The sequence below is a fragment of the Salmo trutta genome, chromosome 20 (assembly GCF_901001165.1).
Source record: "Salmo trutta chromosome 20, fSalTru1.1, whole genome shotgun sequence".
Taxonomy (NCBI): Eukaryota; Metazoa; Chordata; class Actinopteri; order Salmoniformes; family Salmonidae; genus Salmo; species Salmo trutta.
This window is the reverse complement of record NC_042976.1, coordinates 15,895,344-15,917,428: the sequence shown is the minus strand read 5'-3', so window position 1 is coordinate 15,917,428 and position 22,085 is coordinate 15,895,344. Positions and strand designations below refer to the sequence as shown.

General features: G+C 45.4%; 1 protein-coding gene across 1 annotated transcript in view; it reads left to right on the top strand.

The window, feature by feature from the left end:
* LOC115155624 (zinc finger protein GLI2) overlaps positions 1-22,085 on the top strand; it is a 153,981-nt gene that overhangs the window by 101,372 nt on the left and 30,524 nt on the right. Inside the window, exons 5-8 of the mRNA XM_029702425.1 lie at positions 1,461-1,655; positions 16,060-16,261; positions 18,086-18,287; positions 21,658-21,768. Coding sequence (XP_029558285.1) covers positions 1,461-1,655; positions 16,060-16,261; positions 18,086-18,287; positions 21,658-21,768 — 710 coding nt within the window. The remainder of the gene's footprint in view (positions 1-1,460; positions 1,656-16,059; positions 16,262-18,085; positions 18,288-21,657; positions 21,769-22,085) is intronic.

Sequence of the window (22,085 nt, the reverse complement as noted above, 5' to 3'; positions counted from 1 at the left end):
AATCACCGGCTGATGAAATTTCGTGACCGCCACAGCCCTATATGTGACCAATAAAACTTGATTTGATGATTTGAGACATTAGCCCCTGACATATCCACAGGGACAAACGGAGAGCAGGAAACAGGGGGAGGCCACAGTAATGGTTTTAGCCCACAGTGGCTCGCTGTGAATGAAAGGAAAGGAAGAAACATTAGCCCCTGACATATCCACAGGGACAAACGGAGAGCAGGAAACAGGGGGAGGCCACAGTAATGGTTTTAGCCCACAGTGGCTCGCTGTGAATGAAAGGAAAGGAAGAAACATTAGCCCCTGACATATCCACAGGGACAAACGGAGAGCAGGAAACAGGGGGAGGCCACAGTAATGGTTTTAGCCCACAGTGGCTCGCTGTGAATGAAAGGAAAGGAAGAAACATTAGCCCCTGACATATCCACAGGGACAAACGGAGAGCAGGAAACAGGGGGAGGCCACAGTAATGGTTTTAGCCCACAGTGGCTCGCTGTGAATGAAAGGAAAGGAAGAAACATTAGCCCCTGACATATCCACAGGGACAAACGGAGAGCAGGAAACAGGGGGAGGCCACAGTAATGGTTTTAGCCCACAGTGGCTCGCTGTGAATGAAAGGAAAGGAAGAAACATTAGCCCCTGACATATCCACAGGGACAAACGGAGAGCAGGAAACAGGGGGAGGCCACAGTAATGGTTTTAGCCCACAGTGGCTCGCTGTGAATGAAAGGAAAGGAAGAAACACAAATCCATCTCTCACTCTTATAGCTTGTGACACTTTTAAATGTGGGTTTACTGGGTGCAGGTGTTAACATGTTTTACATCAATATTACTGTGGTGCTCAAGGGTTTCCCTTCTACTCACTATGGATAGCATTTATGGCTTTCTGTGTGTGTGTGTGTGTGTGTGTGTGTGTGTGTGTGTGTGTGTGTGTGTGTGTGTGTGTGTGTGTGTGTGTGAGCAGATAGTCTGTCACAGTTAATTTATGTATGAGACAAGAGAAAAGCAGGAATGTGTTATCCCTTCTTTCTTTTTCTACTTCTTTGTCTTCTTCCTTTACTCCCCAGGGTCATTCACACACCCCATCAAACCTCACTTCAGACTTCACCCATCGCTTACCAAAAGCCTTTTTGCCTCCAGGCATCTGCTGTAGCAAAGATCTTCAAACCTGTGAAGCAATGCACACTCTCTGTGTCTGTCTGTCTCTTTGCCTACTCACTCTTTTTGTCTCTGTCTGTCCCTCTGTCTCTACATCCTCTCATTTCCTCTCTCTCTCTCTCTCTCTCACTCTCTCTCTCTCTCTCTCTATCTCTCTGTCTCTCTTTGTCTCTCTTTGTCTCTCTTTACCTCTCTCGCTGTCTGTCTGTTCCTGTGCCAGTCTTCCCTGTGTCAATTGTTGGTTAGTTAACAGGTGCCTCTCATCTCACCCCTCTCTCCCTCTCTCTGTCCTACAGTGACCCATGAGCACCTGAAGGAGCGTGGTCTGTTCAGCCTGCCCCCTCCCCCTCCAGGGGCCAATCCTACACAGTACTACCACCTCATGGCCAGTGGCAGAAGCACCTACGGAGACCTCCTCTTGCAGACCGGGGCGGCCGCGGCAGCAGCAGCCGCAGCAGCACACCTGCCCGACTACATCAGCCCCATGGACGGTGAGTCACCCTGAAATCCTGAAACACACCCACCAGGGTTGTATCGCAAATGACACCCAATTCTCTAGATCAGGGGTACGAAACCCTGGTCCTGGAGTGCAACAACCACTGCAGGATTCTTTCCCGACCAGACACCAAACCTGACTCCACCAATCACCACACCAACCTTAATGGGCTGAATGCTTCACCTGGTCTCACATGTCTAAAGCGACGCTAAACGACCAGGGTTTCCTACACGTTATAGTGCACTACTTTGGACTCACCTCACTGCTAGTTGTATCATATATTCGAAATAATTTGTATTTATTTAACCTTTATTTAACTAGGCAAGTCAGTTAAGAACAAATTCTTATTTACAATGACGGCCTACCCCGGCCAAACCCTAACCCGGACGACGCTGGGCCAATTGTGCACCGCCATATGGACTCCCGATCACGGCCTGTTGTGATACAGCCTGGAATTGAACCACGACTCTAGCACTGAGATGCAGTGCCTTAGACCACTGTGCCACTCAGGAGCCCCTTGTAAACTGGGTGGTTCGAGCCCTAAATGCTGATTGGCTGAACGCCGTGGTATATCAGACTGTATACTACGGGTATGACAAAACATTTATTTTTACTGCTCTAATTACATTGGTAACCAGTTTATAATAGCAATAAGGCTCCTCTGGGGTTTGTGATACTGTATACAGTGCCTTCGGAAAGTAGTCAGACCCCTTGACTTTTTACACATTTTGTTACGTTACAGCCTTATTCTAAAACAGATTACATGTATAACTTTTTTTCCAGAAATCTACACACAATACCCCATAATGACAAAACCAAAACAGGTTTTTATACATTTTTGCAAATGTATTAAAAATATAATAACACATTTACATAAATATTCAGACCCTTTACTCAGTACTTTGTTGAAGCACCTTTGGCAGTGATTACAGCATTGCGTCTTCTTGGGTATGACACTACAAGCTTGACACACCTGTATTTGGTGAGTTTCTCCCATTCTTCTCTACAGATCTTCTAAAGCTCTGTCAGATTGGATGGGGAGCATCGCTGCACAGCTATTTTCAGGTCTCTCCAAAGATGTTAGACCGGGTTCAAGTCCGGGCTCTGGCTGGGCCACTCAAGGACATTCAGAGACTTGTCCCGAAGCCTCGCATGCATTGTCTTATCTTGGCCACCTCTCTGACCAACGCCCTTCTCCCTCGATTGCTCAGTTTGGCAGGGCAGCCAGCTCTTGGAAGAGTCTTGGTGGTTCCAAACTGTGGGACCTTATATAGACAGGTGTGTGCCTTTCCAAATCATGTCCAATCACTTGAATGTACCACAGGTGGACTCCAATCAAGTTGTAGAAACATCTCAAGGATGATCAATGGAAACAGGATGCACTTGAGCTCAATTATGATTTTTTGGGCTAAGGGCTGTGTCCAGGCACTCCGCATTGCGTCGTGCTTAAGAACAGCCCTTAGCTGTGGTATATTGGCCATATACCACACCACCTCGTGCCTTATTGCTTAGTTATCCATATACCACACTACTAAACAGTAACAGCTTAGTTATCCATATACCACACTACTAAATACTAACAGCTTAGTTATCCATATACCACACTACTAAACACTAACAGCTTAGTTATCCATATACCACACTACTAAATACTAACAGCTTAGTTATCCATATACCACACTACTAAATACTAACAGCTTAGTTATCCATATACCACACTACTAAATACTAACAGCTTAGTTATCCATATACCACACTACTAAATACTAACAGCTTAGTTATCCATATACCACACTACTAAATACTAACAGCTTAGTTATCCATATACCACACTACTAAATACTAACAGCTTAGTTATCCATATACCACACTACTAAATACTAACAGCTTAGTTATCTATATACCACACTACTAAACACTAACAGCTTAGTTATCCATATACCACACTACTAAATACTAACAGCTTAGTTATCCATATACCACACTACTAAATACTAACAGCTTAGTTATCCATATACCACAATACTAAATACTAACAGCTTAGTTATCCATATACCACACTACTGAATACTAACAGCTTAGTTATCCATATACCACACTACTAAATACTAACAGCTTAGTTATCCATATACCACACTACTAAACACTAACAGCTTAGTTATCCATATACCACACTACTAAACACTAACAGCTTAGTTATCCATATACCACACTACTAAATACTAACAGCTTAGTTATCCATATACCACACTACTAAATACTAACAGCTTAGTTATCCATATACTACACTACTAAATACTAACAGCTTAGTTATCCATATACCACACTACTAAATACTAACAGCTTAGTTATCCATATACCACACTACTAAATACTAACAGCTTAGTTATCCATATACCACACTACTAAGTACTAACAGCTTAGTTATCCATATACCACACTACTAAACACTAACAGCTTAGTTATCCATATACCACACTACTAAATACTAACAGCTTAGTTATCCATATACCACACTACTAAATACTAACAGCTTAGTTATCCATATACCACACTACTAAATACTAACAGCTTAGTTATCCATATACCACACTACTAAATACTAACAGCTTAGTTATCCATATACCACACTACTAAATACTAACAGCTTAGTTATCCATATACCACACTACTAAATACTAACAGCTTAGTTATCCATATACCACACTACTAAATACTAACAGCTTAGTTATCCATATACCACACTACTAAACACTAACAGCCTTGTCGCCCTTTGTGCTGATCTCCAGGTATGTGGATGTGGTGTTGTGCTTTTTATAGATGCCTTTTCTTCTTGTGGTTTTCTGTGTGTAAGACTTCCCCACATCAAAGTGAGAGTCGTGGGGTCTTATATAAACACAGAAAGGCCTGAGGCTGGGGACTCGTAAAAACCCCCACTGTTCTCCCAGCACAGGCTTCTTATTCACACAGCCAGTCATATAGTGTTTTAGGTGTGTTACACTGTTATCAGTAACATCCTGTAAATTCACAGCGGTAACCTTAAAAGGGCAACCATGGAGAGAGGGGGGGGCAGTGGATGTACTATATTGCAGGCAGCAGCAGATGCCAGAGCTTCTATATCTGTCTCTTCTCTGTTTCTCAGTCAGTGTTATGGCAGGTATACTGTACATCTGTGGTTCCTGCTCTGCTCTCTACAGCTAACGGCAAGGACAGAGGCTAGATGCAGGCAGGGGTCATTCAGTGACAGTGTGACAGAAGAGAAGTGGCGAACAACCCTGCTTTTCACAGAAGTCAGACATATGGTGAGGGACCAAAGCCTTGCTGCCAGTCTGTTTCACTCGCCTGTTATTGCATTGTTATAGGACCCAGAACTACAGATGTAGGATCTTAATTTGATCACGCTGTTGCAGGAGAACTTTCCTTCAATTTAAAACGTATAGTGTATTTCAGGTTTAAAAAGGCTTCTGAAGTTTGTAATTTTCACTTTGACATTTCAGACTTGATTTTCCCTTACACAAAAATGTATCAAGCCCTACAAAAATGTCTATTAATTATAATCCACATAATAATTCACATTTCCTGTTTCTGCAGGATTATTTTCCTGCTGTAGCAAACTGACTTAAATTAATATCCTACATCTGTATGAGCAAAGTGATAGTAAGTAAGGCCTAACATTGCTGCAAGTACCTGGACCAAGACTTTTGGATTCGACTTAAGCTAAATGAACCCAGGAACCTTCCAGTAAGCTGTATGAAAGGGCAATATAGTGCTGAGTGGAAAACTAAACTAAACTGTCCATGAAAGTAAGCCTTTCGATGCCTTTCGACAGTCAAAGAAATGCAGTCGCTGCCTGCCAGGCACAGACTCCCGGTGTAGTATCCATATCACTTTCATCCTGTCTCAACCCACCCAAGGAAAATGAGCGAGAGCGAGCCATCTAACAGTGTTTCCACCTCATCTGTCACGCTCCCGGTCCACCCTGCGTGACGCTTACGCATCAATCCTCACACGCACACGCTAGGAAAACGGGACCGCCGTTGAAATTAACCTTAAATTACCCCTAAATCACATAATCAAACATGAAGAGGGAGGGAGGGGGGAGAACGGACGGCAAGGTTGTGGCATAGATGTTGTTGCCTTCCCCTCCACTACTCCGTCCCTCCATTCCTCCATCCACTTCTCTCTCCCGGTGTGACCGCCACTGCTGCTGGCTGCCCACAGTTGTTTGGGGAGGCTGTTTGCTCAGACACCCACAGACACCAACTCACACAGCACAGCACTGGGCCTTCCCCTTCTCCTCGCTGGGTTTGATGTGGTCAACGTCCTGGCATTCTCGGGGCCTGGGGCTCTCTGTTAGTGCGGTTAGCGAGGCTAGCAGCTCCACACACACAGCCTCTGTATTGACCCAGCCAGCCATCTAATGGCTCAGAGGCTCAGCAGACAGCCCCGCGAATAAAGAGACTCATTTAACAGCAGAGAGGGTGATACATATGCATTGAGACCCCAACGTTTGTTTTGGAAGCTTTGCTCTGATAAAATAAAATAAAATGTATATGCATATTTCAAAATCAGTTTATGCTCTAATAAACTCATTGGACCTACCACAAGGGCAGAGTCCTCAGTGAACCCAAAGTTAAAGTATGGCTGGTTATTTTCCCTCCCAGTTATTCCTATTAGTACTGCAGACATGAGAGAGTGGGCTTAGAGGTTTAAGGTTGAACTATAAAATAGTGATCGTTGTTAATAAAAGAGAGAAATGTGTTTCTGGAAAATTCTGCCGTGCCGGTGAGTAGAGTAAAGTTTTAAGACAGTCTGGTATCCTCGTATCTCCATAGGGCTAAATGTATGGATTTACTGTCAATTGTACAGCTTGCCATTAAGCAGATCTATAAACCAGACACTCTCTGGTTTACACTAAACATGTCACCCTGATGCTGTCCAGTCCAGTCTACCAGAGCTAACTGCTCAGGAAAGACCATGCAACCCTATCTCCATGCATGGTACTGTATTCTGTACATTGACAATTGTATACTGTGTAAAACAATTGATGAGAACAGTCAATAATCTGAACAATAATCTGTGTGAGCATCCTTTGGGTCCCTTTGTTAAGGGTGAAGGGGAGTAGCTAAGTAAGTAGTAATGCTTTCTCTAAGAACACATTATGGGCCCTGGTCAAAAGTAGTGCAGTAGCTTTCTGCTCCTCTCCTCCGCCTACTGTGTGACTGACTGAGACATGGGTGCAATGTAGTCTACATGCAGTCTGCTTTGACAGGCCTACAAAACAAACACCGGCAGATCCTGCCTGCCGTCGGTCGGCCGGTTAGTGTAGGCCGTGCCGAAACGCTCTCCTTCACTGCTGTGCCAAATGCGTGTCCATGCCAATGGCGTGCTCTGACACGTTCATGTGACGGGCGGGCCGACACACAGGCTGAAAGAACAGTCTCCACTAAACCAACAAAGACCAATTTTCCCCTCTAGTAGCAGACACTTCCAGCAGACCAGGCAGAGGCCAGTTGGGCCTTGTTCCCTAAAGCCCCTTGTAAACCTAAAGTAAATCTATTGCACGTGACATGTTATGTTATGAGTGATCTCTGATAGATAAAGGGGAAGAGATGGGCCCCTGGGTGGATGAACACGCAAATAAATACATCTGTCAGTACATCTGTCAGTAACTAACCGCAGGCTTCGACAACAGCCTAATGCAAACACAGCACACAGCGTATCACTGGGACAAACCAAGGGGGGATAATATGCTGTTACACAGCCTGATGGTGGGCCAAACCAAGGGGGGATATTATGCTGTTACACAGCCTGATGGTGGGCCAAACCAAGGGGGGATATTATGCTGTTACACAGCCTGATGGTGGGCCAAACCAAGGGGGGATATTATGCTGTTACACAGCCTGATGGTGGGCCAAACCAAGGGGGGATATTATGCTGTTACACAGCCTGATGGTGGGCCAAACCAAGGGGGGATATTATGCTGTTACACAGCCTGATGGTGGGCCAAACCAAGGGGGGATATTATGCTGTTACACAGCCTGATGGTGGGCCAAACCAAGGGGGGATAATATGCTGTTACGCAGCCTGATGGTGGGCCAAACCAAGGGGGTATATTATGCTGTTACACAGCCTGATGGTGGGCCAAACCAAGGGGGGATAATATGCTGTTACACAGCCTGATGGTGGGCCAAACCAAGGGGGGATAATATGCTGTTACACAGCCTCATGGTGGGCCAGACCAAGGGGGGATATTATGCTGTTACACAGACTGATGGTGGGCCAAACCAAGGGGGGATATTATGCTGTTACACAGCCTGATGGTGGGCCAAACCAAGGTGGGATATTATGCTGTTACACAGCCTGATGGTGGGCCAAACCAAGGGGGGATAATATGCTGTTACACAGACTGATGGTGGGCCAAACCAAGGGGGGATAATATGCTGTTACACAGCCTGATGGTGGGCCAAACCAAGGGGGGATAATATGCTGTTACACAGCCTGATGGTGGGCCAAACCAAGGGGGGATATTATGCTGTTACACAGCCTGATAGTGGGCCAAACCAAGGGGGGATAATATGCTGTTACACAGCGTGATGGTGGGCCAAACCAAGAGGGGATATTATGCTGTTACACAGCCTGAAGGTGGGCCAAACCAAGGGGGGATATTATGCTGTTACACAGCCTGATGGTGGGCCAAACCAAGGGGGGATAATATGCTGTTACACAGCCTGATGGTGGGCCAAACCAAGGGGGGATATTATGCTGTTACACAGCCTGATGGTGGGCCAAACCAAGGGGGATATTATGCTGTTACACAGCCTGATGGTGGGCCAAACCAAGGGGGGATAATATGCTGTTACACAGCCTGATGGTGGGCCAGACCAAGGGGGGATATTATGCTGTTACACAGCCTGATGGTGGGCCAAACCAAGGGGGGATATTATGCTGTTACACAGCCTGATGGTGGGCCAAACCAAGGGGGGATATTATGCTGTTACACAGCCTGATGGTGGGCCAAACCAAGGGGGGATATTATGCTGTTACACAGACTGATGGTGGGCCAAACCAAGGGGGGATAATATGCTGTTACACAGCCTGATGGTTGGCCAAACCAAGGGGGGATAATATGCTGTTACACAACCTGATGGTGGGCCAGACCAAGGGGGGATATTATGCTGTTACACAGCCTGATGGTGGGCCAAACCAAGGGGGATAATATGCTGTTACACAGCCTGATGGTGGGCCAAACCAAGGGGGGATAATATGCTGTTACACAGCCTGATGGTGGGCCAGACCAAGGGGGGATAATATGCTGTTACACAGCCTGATGGTGGGCCAGACCAAGGGGGGATATTATGCTGTTACACAGCCTGATGGTGGGCCAAACCAAGGGGGATAATATGCTGTTACACAGCCTGATGGTGGGCCAAACCAAGGGGGGATAATATGCTGTTACACAGCCTGATGGTGGGCCAGACCAAGGGGGGATATTATGCTGTTACACAGCCTGATGGTGGGCCAAACCAAGGGGGGATAATATGCTGTTACACAGCCTGATGGTGGGCCAAACCAAGGGGGGATTATATGCTGTTACACAGCCTGATGGTGGGCCAGACCAAGGGGGGATATTATGCTGTTACACAGCCTGATGGTGGGCCAAACTTGCGGCACCCAGCAGAACATATTACATCACCAAACTAAGGGGACGAGGATAAGCTTTTTCAGTTGTCTAAACAATCTGTCTCCTCACTTCTCCTTTATTGCACTGATCTGAAAGAATGGGGGGGGGGGCTGGCGGGAAAAGAAACTGAAGGTCCTATGACAATAGCTGCTGCCAAAGTAAATATCTTCCATCTAGTCAGAGGAAAAATAAATCTGGGGATGAGGTGTGAGGGAGGGACAGAGAAGGAGGGGGGTCTTGTCCCCCTGGTTTGACTACATACACAAACACTTACTGTATGAACATGTGCTCACACACACACGTCTAGCTTTAGCAGGACACTAGGGGCTCACAGGGGAATCATCACAGCGAGCCTCCTCTAATAAAATGTGCAGTGAAGGTATTAGAGAGATTTACCAGGGAAAATAAACATTCCTCACCACTCGGAGGAGAGCAGAGCGGAGCTGGGGTGGCTGTGCTGGGGCTCTTGGCTGGCTGGTACCCAGGCTGCGGTGTAGTTCAGGGAGGCGATTGGGCATCGCGCTGGGCCTCTCCCTCGCCTCGCAGGATCAATGACTGGGCCTGCTTGCTTCACCTAAGTCTGGGCTCACCTGAGAGAGAGAGAGCTGTAGATGTAGTGGAACCACTGTATAGCAACTATACTAGAGAAAGAGAGTCCAGATAGTAGTTCTGAGCGATTAACCAAAATGTTGGTTATTTTTCGGTTTTTAGAAAACTAATTGACTGATGTCTGTTACATTTTATTGGATTCCATTTTGTTCAGTTTTTTGAGCTGTCGTTTCTCTAGAGATAAATCAGATCATGCCCGAATTGTGCAATGTAGTAGGGAGTTGTAGTTTCCAACAGGCCAATGTTATACATAGTTTAGAGCAGAAAATGTGATTTTTAACTGCAATGACCATAATCCATAGCGCAGCAGCTACTTGTCCGGTCTATGTTTATTTTACGCCTGCTATGTAAGAGAAAGAAGAATGCGCGATCAAGAGGGGATACATAGAGAGCAGTTGCTTCGCAAGGTATTGGTATTCAGCAGACATAAAAGTATGCCTTATTTACTTTGAAGAACTACTAAAATTGGGATTTTTGTCCAACAGCATAGGAAGCAGCTCTATAGTGATGAGATGATGACTTGGAATGAAATAATAAAGTCATCAAGTAAAACAAATGTAATATACAAAACAACAACTGAAATATTTGATTAAAGTGAAGTACTGTGAATAACTGATGGTTATTCACACATGGTCCATCACTACCATCATGGGACTTAATTGTTTTATTCTGTGTTGTTACAGCATTCAACCCACATAATGCATAGTGAATTTAATGTTTTTTAAAAAATCATCAAAACCGAAATCATGCAAAAAAAATTATAATCAGTGAGAGAGACCAGATAGACCAGAGAAAGAGAGACCAGAGAGAGAGAGACCAGAGAGAGAGACCAGAGAAAGAGAGACCAGAGAGAGAGAGAGACCAGAGAGAAAGACCAGAGAAAGAGAGACCAGAGAGAGAGAGACCAGAGAGAGAGACCAGAGAAAGAGAGACCAGAGAGAGAGAGAGACCAGATAGACCAGAGAAAGAGAGACCAGAGAGAGAGAGAGACCAGAGAGAGAGACCAGAGAAAGAGAGACCAGAGAGAGAGAGACCAGAGAGAGGGAGAACGACCAGAGAGAGAGACCAGTAAGAGAGACCAGAGAGAGAGATCAGAGAGAGAGAGACCAGAGAAAGAGATATCAGAGAGAGAGAGAGACCAGAGAGAGAGACCAGAGAAAGAGAGACCAGAGAGAGAGGGAGAGACCAGAGAGAGAGAGACCAAAGAGACCAGAGAAGAGATATCAGAGAGAGAGAGACCAGAGAAGAGATATCAGAGAGAGAGAGACCAGAGAAAGAGAGACCAGAGCGAGAGAGAGACCAGAGAGAGAGAGTCAGAGCCAGAAAGCAGCGGATGTAGTGAATCAACACTCCTAACTAATGACCTAACAATCCCATACAAACTGTTACACTGAACAAAGGGAGACTACCTTTGTGTGCTGTGCTGTGTGTGGAACCTGTGCCAACTCTCATTCGAGGGGCTTTGGTTTAGGGCTGTACTGGGGTTGGTGGGGAGGGACGGGGGGTAAAGGATAACTACCCTCCAATTAGAGTTTTCAGATTTTCCACAAAGCCATTTCAATTAAAACAGCAAGGCAGATGCTTAAAATAATCACTCTGCCCCCTTTTCGTTTTTTGGTGAATGTGCACTGAAGTGCCTGTAATTATGAGCCCAGATCCCCCAATTATAGCCGTGCTCTGTTCTCCTCTGCTCCCACAGAGAGCGTCCTAGACCTAAAGAACAGGACATATCTCTCCGCCAGTGCTTTGCCACCTCCCCACGGCGTATCCCGCCTCATAGAACATCTGGTTTCTCACTCTCCGCTGCCGGAACCTGGCGTATCCCTAAATTAGAGCCCCGCCACCTATAAAACACTCCATCGCCATGTGAGTGTTGCCTGTGTGACCTCTAGCAGAGCAGACACAGCAATGACCTTGTACGCTGTGTCTCTAACACGGGGCCGGGAGGAGTGTATCCTTGGTGTGCCAGATCCAGGCTAGAGGAGCAAACACTGCTCCCATGCACACACTGTTGACTAACACATTAAGTTGTATTGAATTGCATAGGGAGAGACTACAGTTTGTCTAGGGGTGGGTACGGAGGGGGATTTTGGGGTTGGAAGTATAAGGTATGAGAGGGTTTGAGATCCTGTCTGAGGGTAGGGGTGTGTGGTGGTGGGTTTGGGTTTGGGGGCTTATGACTACAGTTTGTTTAGGGGTATATGGGTGGGGTTTGGGGGAGGTTGTAGGTATGAAGCAGTCTTTTGGAAAGGGGTTGAGATCATGTCTGGGTAATGGGGGTTGGAGGGTAGGAGGTATGAGGCAGTCTTTTGGGATAGGTGCCAAGGGGGTGAGGCAGGCGCCAGCCTTGCCAGGCTGCGAGTGTACCCTGTTTTGTTTCCTGATTTATTAAGTGGCACATTAATAAGCATCTCCCCTGAGGTTCAGTTCTGTGGCAAGCAGAGATTAATAGGACCGCTGCACCGCACGCGCACACACACGCAAACACACACACACACACACACACACACACAAACACACACACACAAACACAAACACAGCGGCTCAACAATGGGCCAGCCCAGTCCCAGGCAGAGAGAAAGAGCCATTAGACTCAATGTAAATCCACCCAAAACTTTTCTAGAGAACTATAAACCCACCGCTGTATTCGGGTATCAACCCTCTCCCCACTCCTCCCCCTCTACTCCCTCTCTTCCCACTCTCCCCTGAGACAAAGCCCCTCTTTCTCAACACGCCTAATGATACATGACACATTTATTTATTAGCTTCATAGAGGAACATTCCTAAGGACCGTTTGTTGTTTTTGCCAACTCTTTCATAAATATCTCTTACATCTCTACAGCTAGTTTTCATAGAGCAGCCAGAGTCCTTCTGAGTGCTGCTGCTCTTTATTCACATATGCCTTTTACAACGTAATAGTTTGAAAACTTAAGACTTAATATCACGACCGAAGTCGGTCCCTCTCCTTGTTCGGGCGGCGTTCGACGTCACTGGCTTTCTAGCCATCGCCGATCCACTTTTCATTTTCCATTTGTTTTGTCCTTGTCTTACGCACCTGGTTTCAATCCCCCAATTACTTGTTCATTATTTAACCCTCTGTTCCCCCATGTTTGTTTGTGAGTGATTGTTTATTGTATTGCGGTCCGTTATTGTGGCCTTGGATTTATTTGACGTGTATTGTGATTATTGTTGAGTAAAATTGCGTACATTACTCATATCTGCTGTCCTGCGCCTGACTCATCTACGTTACACTTAAGTTTTTACACACACACACACACACACACACACACACACACACACACACACACACACACACACACACACACACCATGTATAAGACTACAGTTTTTATGGCCGTAGGTTTGGAAGGAAGGATCACTAATTTACCCAATAAAGCAGGTTGACAGTGGTGTGTTTGACATGTTGGCGGCTGGTGTGTGTGTGCGTGTCTGACGGGGCATGTGTTTTGGCGAGGTGGGATGAGAGCTATTAAGAACTTCCTGTTGCCAGCACCTCTGATGATGCCCCGTTAGGCCTAATAACCCTCCAGACGAGTACTACCCTCAGTCCTCTGCCCTGGTCTGTGTCCTGTCCCCTCACACCAGGGCTAATGCTCAGCACCTGTTGACCCACAGCAGCTGGCCAACACTCCCCCCTACCCTTACCCTGTATTCTGTTAGTCACTCCCCTCTACCCTTACCCTGTATTCCGTTAGACACTCCCCTCTACCCTTACCCTGTATTCTGTTAGTCACTCCCCCCTACCCTTACCCTGTATTCTGTTAGTCACTTCCCCCTACCCTTACCCTGTATTCTGTTAGACACTCCTCTCTACCCTCACCCTGTATTCTGTTAGACACTCCCCTCTACCCTTACCCTGTATTCTGTTAGACACTCCTCTCTACCCTTACCCTGTATTCTGTTAGACACTCCCCTCTACCCTTACCCTGTATTCTGTTAGACACTCCCCTCTACCCTTACCCTGTATTCTGTTAGACACTCCCCTCTACCCTCACCCTGTATTCTGTTAGACACTCCCCTCTACCCTTACCCTGTATTCTGTTAGACACTCCCCTCTACCCTTACCCTGTATTCTGTTAGACACTCCCCCCTACCCTCACCCTGTATTCCGTTAGCCACTCCCCTCTACCCTTACCCTGTATTCTGTTAGACACTCCCCTCTACCCTTACCCTGTATTCTGTTAGCTACTCCCCTCTACCCTTACCCTGTATTCTGTTAGACACTCCCCTCTACCCTCACCCTGTATTCTGTTAGACACTCCCCTCTATCCTTACCCTGTATTCTGTTAGCCACTCCCCTCTACCCTTACCCTGTATTCTGTTAGACACTCCCCTCTACCCTCACCCTGTATTCTGTTAGACACTCCCCTCTACCCTTACCCTGTATTCTGTTAGACACTCCCCTCTACCCTTACCCTGTATTCTGTTAGACACTCCCCCCTACCCTCACCCTGTATTCCGTTAGCCACTCCCCTCTACCCTTACCCTGTATTCTGTTAGACACTCCCCTCTACCCTTACCCTGTGTTCTGTTAGACACTCCCCTCTACTCTTACCCTGTATTCTGTTAGACACTCCCCTCTACCCTTACCCTGTATTCCGTTAGCCACTCCCCTCTACCCTCACCCTGTGTTCTGTTAGACACTCCCCTCTACCCTTACCCTGTATTCTGTTAGACACTCCCCTCTACCCTTACCCTGTATTCTGTTAGACACTCCCCTCTACCCTTACCCTGTATTCCGTTAGACACTCCCCTCTACTCTTACCCTGTATTCTGTTAGACACTCCCCTCTACCCTTACCCTGTATTCTGTTAGACACTCCCCTCTACCCTTACCCTGTATTCTGTTAGACACTCCCCTCTACCCTCACCCTGTATTCCGTTAGACACTCCCCTCTACTCTTACCCTGTATTCTGTTAGACACTCCCCCCTACCCTTACCCTGTATTCCGTTAGACACTCCCCTCTACTCTTACCCTGTATTCCGTTAGACACTCCCCCCTACTCTTACCCTGTATTCCATTAGACACTCCCCTCTACCCTTACCTTGTATTCCATTAGACACTCCCCTCTACCCTTACCCTGTAATCCGTTAGCAACTCCCCCCTATCACCTCCTCTGTCTCTTTCCATCTCTCCCTACAGTAGCTGTCACACATTGCCACTGGAACACAGGAGTCAAAACCAAAGCCGACAAAGAAAAATGAAAGGAACTTTTTGGACATCTTTCCAAATGTCTTTGACTACCTGGAACTGTTTAATGTAGCCTGTAAAAGGGCTTTCCATTGCATGTCCCAAAGAGGAAGGTTAAAGTGCTCAATTCAGGTCAGAATGACATACACACAAATACGTGCTTTTAGTATGTCTACATGTATTCTTATAGAGAATAAGGATTAGTATCAAACACAACCTGAGGGAATTCGTGCTAAAAGGGTTCAAGTTAACACAAAGTACCAAAACAACAGTTCATGGGCAAAAAAAGTACAAAACTTTTTTTATTTTACTGTAATGTTCATGCTCCAAAAACAGCATAGGAAAATCCCTCGACAACTCTCTAGGTTGACTTCTGCCCTTTGTAGCTATGCCTCATTCTTTTAATGGTATTCTCAAATAAATGTGTTTAAATTGCCTCCATTTAACTTGCTGAAATGCAACTGACTGGGTGAGATTCTAATCACGGTAATTACAGCAAATGATTGCAAGTGATTAATTATGCATAAGAGGATGTGAACTTTAAGGGGAGAAGGAGGGTTGTATGAGAGAGATGCTGGAGAGAGATAGCTTGCGTCCCAAATGGCACCTTATTCCCTATACAGTGCACCCCTTTTAACCAGAGCCCTATGCCAGAGCCCAGTCAAAAGTAGTGCACTATATAGGGAACAGGGTACCATTTGGAGCACAGCCATTAACAGACTGAGGGGGGACTGTACTATAGTCTAGACCAGACTAGCAGCACAATGACCTCTACTAGAACGCCTCTGGATAAAATATTTCTGCTGCTTTCATCTAAAAACAGATGATGACTAGTGACAACAGTTAAACAGTTATCAAATACATTTGATTACATGATTGTGTTCATTCTCTGCAGTGTCCAGGTTCTCCAGCCCCAGACTGACCCCCAGGTTGAACAGGAAGCGAGCTCTGTCCATCTCCCCTCTCTCAGACGCCAGCATCGACCTGCAGACCATGATTCGTACCTCGCCCAACTCTCTGGTGGCCTACATCAACAACTCACGCTCCAGCTCTGCAGCCAGCAGCTCCTACGGACACCTGTCAGTCAGCGGCATCAGGTGCAGGACATACACACATGCATTCAAACACATACTGTTGTCGTGTCTTTGGCTATGCCGGATTAAGTGATATGACATGCTAACCTATAAAATTCTTTCTCTGTAATTAATATTACCTGATTAAGCTAATCATGTAAATGTAATTAACTAGAAAGTCGGGGCACCCCGGAAGAACGTTTATAGAGCTGCTTTCTTCCGAATAAACTCTTAAAATACTTAGTAATATTTTACATCGATAGCAGTCAATATTAACCCTTATCTTATTTTCAGTCTCATAATGAAAGTTGTAAATTCTTGGCTATCTTCACGAACCCTGGGTAACAAGTTGAATCAGCAATACAAAATTGGGTTTAATTATTTATTTACTAAATACCTAAACTAATCACACAGAATTACAAATACACAGAATACAAATGATGTCATACAGAAACGTCCCGGTGGACAGAACAGATATGACGGCTGGTTACACAAAGGAAAGGGGGTTGGGCTTGAATGAAAGAGCGGGAAGACTTAGGAACAAACAAACAGCAGCTATGTTATCGTAAATACATTATCTTATGCATTCTAAATTACCGCCCATTTGGAAAAGGAAAATGCAATAAATATTTACTCTGAGCTGCGCTTCGGTTGGTCGTAGATGCTGGCCGGGTTGGCCAACAGATCTTCCTGTACTCGGAAGAATGTCTCTGGTGGTAAATTGGATACGTGGTGGTATCTTCGTCTGTTTGTTAGACTGGATCCGTCGTCCGTCCTTTCCTAGCCCACGTCTACAGCGGCCGCTGCTAACTCAACGGCTAGGAAGTATCACTTCTGTAGTGAATAAGCTCAAAGTTCATACCATTCGCCACCAAAGCTCACGCCGAGGTTGGCTTAGTTCTGTACTTGACGTGTGTCTTTCTAATGTAGAGGCTGCAGACCTCACGTACTGGAACATGTGGTTATCTTTTCGTCAAAGGCTTATATAGTGGAGAGGGGGAAGGATGTGTTTCATCGTTTATAACCCCTGTCTCTTCACAGGGGTGGGCCACTGATCAAGCAGGGCACTTTCCTTATGAAAACCCAATTCTCTCATTTGGAAGCTAAAATTACATTTAATCTCCTAACAAACAATTTCAATATCAAACATTTCAATTGCATAACAATTCCATGTTACTCTGATAACTAGAGGGTGTATACTTTCTCAGGTACAGTTTATGTCGTCCTGTCATCAGTCATAATGTCTCAGATGATAACCGAACTGACATCCATACTCATTACGTTCCCAAGCATATTTCCAACTGGTTTTATTACCAAAATATGGTTCCTTTTCCCCATTTGTTTGATGTTCCCAGACTCTCTATATTTAACACAGGCTATTCAAGTCCTTCAGTAGGGTCAGAAAGAGAGGGGAAGGGAGAAAGGTATTTATGGGGGGGTCATAAACCTTACCCACAGGCCAATGTCATGACACTGTACATACATACGCACACACACACACACGCACACACATACACACACACACACACACACACACACACACACACACACACACACACACACACACACACACTCAACACAAGGCTCAACACAAGGCATTACACCAGTCACTCACTCAAAGAAAACTTACAAGGTATTCTAACTTTTCTCATTTCTATATGTTAGAGTATTTATTACTTTCACATATCTATACATCTATTGAAGGGCTCCACATACACTAGTCACTCGCTCACTCAATCGCCACAGCATTCAACCTTATGTCCAGGCCTATAGCGGAGTTATGTCTGTCTCTTGCTGTTGTAAATGGAGTGGATCCGCTCATAACTGTCCTTCCCTTTCCTCTCCCAGTCCGTCGTTCACCTTCCCCCACTCCATCAACCCCATGGCATACCAGCAGCTGTTCAACCAACAGAGAGGCCTGAGTGCGTTTGGCCATACCCCTCCTCTCATCCAGCCCTCGCCCTCCTTCGCTGCCCGCCAGCATGCCCACGCCATTGCAGCCTCTGCCCTCAACACCACCCACAACACCTCCAGCTCTGAGTCCAACCAGGTGAGTCTCCTAAACCAGGGATGCAAACTGCTGAGGGCCCAAAAAGGGGATTTTTTTTTGTTGCATTGAAACATCCAACAAATCCCTGCTAGGGGAAATGCAGGTTTTAACTAATTAAACAACAAAGAACATGATCTACATGATCAGTCTCTGTGTGTAAAATAAAAAGTGGTTAATGTAAACCTAACTCACAGCTAAAAAATTTAAAGAAAGCAATCCAATGTTATTTGTTGCCTAGACTTTACTGCAAATGACACTTGAGAAAAAAACAATACACTAATATTGCAGTTAGCCATGAAAGCCTTTATAATAGAACTCTTGTGACCACACACAAATCTAAATATTGCACTTGGGAAAAAAACATCTATAGACATCGATCAAGTGCACAAGGCTACATGTAAATTCAAAACAACAAAAACAATATCTTTGGGCTACACATTATTACATTGTACTTTCTGCCTGTGGACATCTGTTCTACAATGTCCCAGCGAAAGTGAGAAAGCAGGAAAGTGTGTGGTGTTCCTTTCACCTGTATGGTGGCATCCAGCTTAAACCAGGCCCAGCTCCAGCTACACTTGATCCCTGAATCCACTTGTTTAATGCCTCATTTTCACCTAATTCTCTCATTCTGAAAATTAACCACATGCTGTAGAGGGAAAACATTAGTTAACAGATAGTGGTTAGTTAGTTAGCTAGTTAACTAGTTAACATTTCACACAGAATGTCAGGGTCCAGTATGCAACTAACGCGTTATAACTTGAGGAACGGCAAGGAGTCGTATACATTACCAGTTAATACTGTAATGACCTAACTGGATCATAAAGGAACAATTGTCCTGACAGAGGTTTGAGTTTACGAATTTACGGTTTATTAACCCAAATTCACACAGGCTACTGTTTGGCCGTAGCCCACGCCAAATAAATGAAGGATACCCTGTAAAACAACCGTGACCTTCTCTTGTGAAGGCCAGAAATAAGAGAGAGAGCAATGGCTAAACTTGGTCTTAACTTCCAATGCTCCACCCCCCTGGCCAACCCCCCTCCACGCCACTCCGCCAACCACCAGGATGCCCGGCATCAGAACATTCCATGCATTCCCGTGATTGGCAGATAGCAGGTTGATTGGCATGTCGGACCCCTCGAATACTGGGTACTGGTAAATACAACACAACCAACTAATAGCCTAACACATAACACACAGCTAATTCAATCCAGCTAACAAGATATTTAACAATGCTAATACTCATTCCACCACACTTTCTCCCTCACCTCAAACTTTCCAAATGCCAGTAGTTTTTCGGCTACAGCTCATGAAGTAGGTTTCATCACCTTCTCACCCCCGTCTCCGTGGTCAGGCTTCTCATCTAACGTTACGTCTTCGTTATCGTTCAGGGACGCGCTGCTGTAGCTGGCAAGCTGCCTTTCCAGAGCGCGCGCTGATGGTTGTCTCTTCAGTCGCTTGTTGCGCTGATTTCTGTTGTTATGTAAACGATTGGCTGAGCCTTGGATACATCCAGTATTGCTCCAAACGCGCATCACTCGTTCGCTTACAGACAGTAGTGATCCAACCCCCCCACTCAAAACGGCGAATTTTGCTGAAAGGTGACAAGTTTGCATCCCTGCTAACCAGACAGACAGGGGTAATATAATAATAGTCTACATCTGTCATCTCACAGAATCTGGGGTCATGTTCAGTTGACACAAAACACAAGATGTACTGAAATGAAGTGAAGATGCACTAACGAACACCCAGAGCTCTCTAACATGAATGATGTGTGCATTGTGTACAAGTTATGTTATTGGTAAAATGATGTCATGGTAAATTAATTCAGCCCAAGATTCTCATAAACTGTCAAGTGTTTTTGGTGAGAGATGTTTCAGCTGGAGGATGACTCCCTCCCACTAGCAGCTGTTTTTATCTGTCTCAGTTCTTAGAAGTGTTTCCTCTGTCTCCTTTATCAACGTATTGTATACAATATGGTCTCTATGAATGTAAACTTCCCCCTCATTTACCATCTCCCCCTCAGACACACACAGACACCCATACATTCCATCACAATGTCTATTTTAGTAAACCAATGTGCGCACACACACACACATACACACACAGAGACACACTCACACACAGGCAGAGAGAGCTGAATTCCCCCTCAGCTTGACAGTGAACAGAACCACATTTCACCTGGTGTTAGTGAGATCCCAGAAGCACAGTCAGTAATGTACTGTACTGTAGTGTACTGTAGTGTAGTGTACTGTACTGTACTGTAGTGTACTGTACTGTACTGTACTGTAGTGTAGTGTAGTGTACTGTACTGTACTGTACTGTAGTGTACTGTACTGTAGTGTAGTGTACTGTAGTGTACTGCAGTGTAGTGTACTGTACTGTAGTGTACTGTACTGTACTGTAGTGTAGTGTACTATACTGTAGTGTACTGTACTGCACTGTAGTGTAGTGTACTGTAGTGTAGTGTAGTGTATTGTACTGTACTGTACTGTAGTGTACTGTAGTGTAGTGTAGTGTAGTGTATTGTACTGTACTGTACTGTAGTGTACTGTAGTGTAGTGTACTGTAGTGTACTGTACTGTAGTGTACTGTAGTGTAGTGTACTGTAGTGTACTGTACTGTACTGTACTGTAGTGTAGCGTACTGTAGTGTAGTGTACTGTAGTGTACTGTAGTGTAGTGTACTGTACTGTAGTGTACTGTACTGTACTGTAGTGGCTGGGTGAGATTAGAGAGACCCCTCCTCACTGACTCCGAACCCTCCCTTCATATATTTTCTTATGATGCTTAAACACACACACACACACACACACACACACTGAGTGTCTCCTCCTCAGAGCCTGTGACTGAGGCTTTAAAAGGCTGTGTCTGTCTGTCGTGTTAAGAGTTGGTCGGAGGATCAAAGCTCTGAGCGTTGCAGTGTGGGTAATCATTTCTTTCTTTTCATATTTCCCCTGGCTGACTCTCATAAAGCAGTCTAAACTGTTTCTCTGTGGTGGGTCGCTATACGAGTTATGTGCCCCAAGCCTGGTGCTTGGCTGGCTCAGGTTGTCTCTGGAACCAACCAACCCTCACATCATCACGTTGCCATAGAACAGAGCCAGTCAGCCAGAGCCACTCTGGGTTATCTTCACGCTGCCTCGATCTCTTCGCACCAGAGCACCATAACTCTCTGACTCCTTCTTCTATTTGGCCACTTAGCAGACATTTTGTATGTAATCCCTGTGTGAATTGAACTCAACACTCTTACCAACTGAGCCACAAAGGACCACTCTATCTGAACTCTACCTCTCGCTCTACAGAATGTCCTTCAGAAGGCTGGTATAGCCTGTGTCTCTCTAACGTCTAACTCCTTCTCTCTCCTGCAGAATGCTGGTGGCGACCCGGCGGTGAGCAGCACAGTCAACCCCATGATCACCAAGAGGCACAAGGTCAAGACAGAAGCCGTGGGACCCCGGTCCATATCACCGTGCTCTCAGGTATGGGACCCCACGACCTCTCACTTAATTGATCTTTATAAATGGCATACAAGAAATATAAAATACCGGGTCCTTTTACACTAGATCAATAAGACAAACTGTGTTGTTGCTTTTTCTTATATTTACAGTGAGTTGTGCAAAAGCAATCTTAGATCATCAGGAAGCAGATATGCAATTGCAGAATAGTACAGTATAGTTGGTAGCGATATGCTATTGTCAACACACACACACTTAACACACACACAAACACACATACTGTGTGCGTGCATGCACGTCAGACAGAGTCATGAACCCCTCTCTGACTGAGTCCTCTGGTC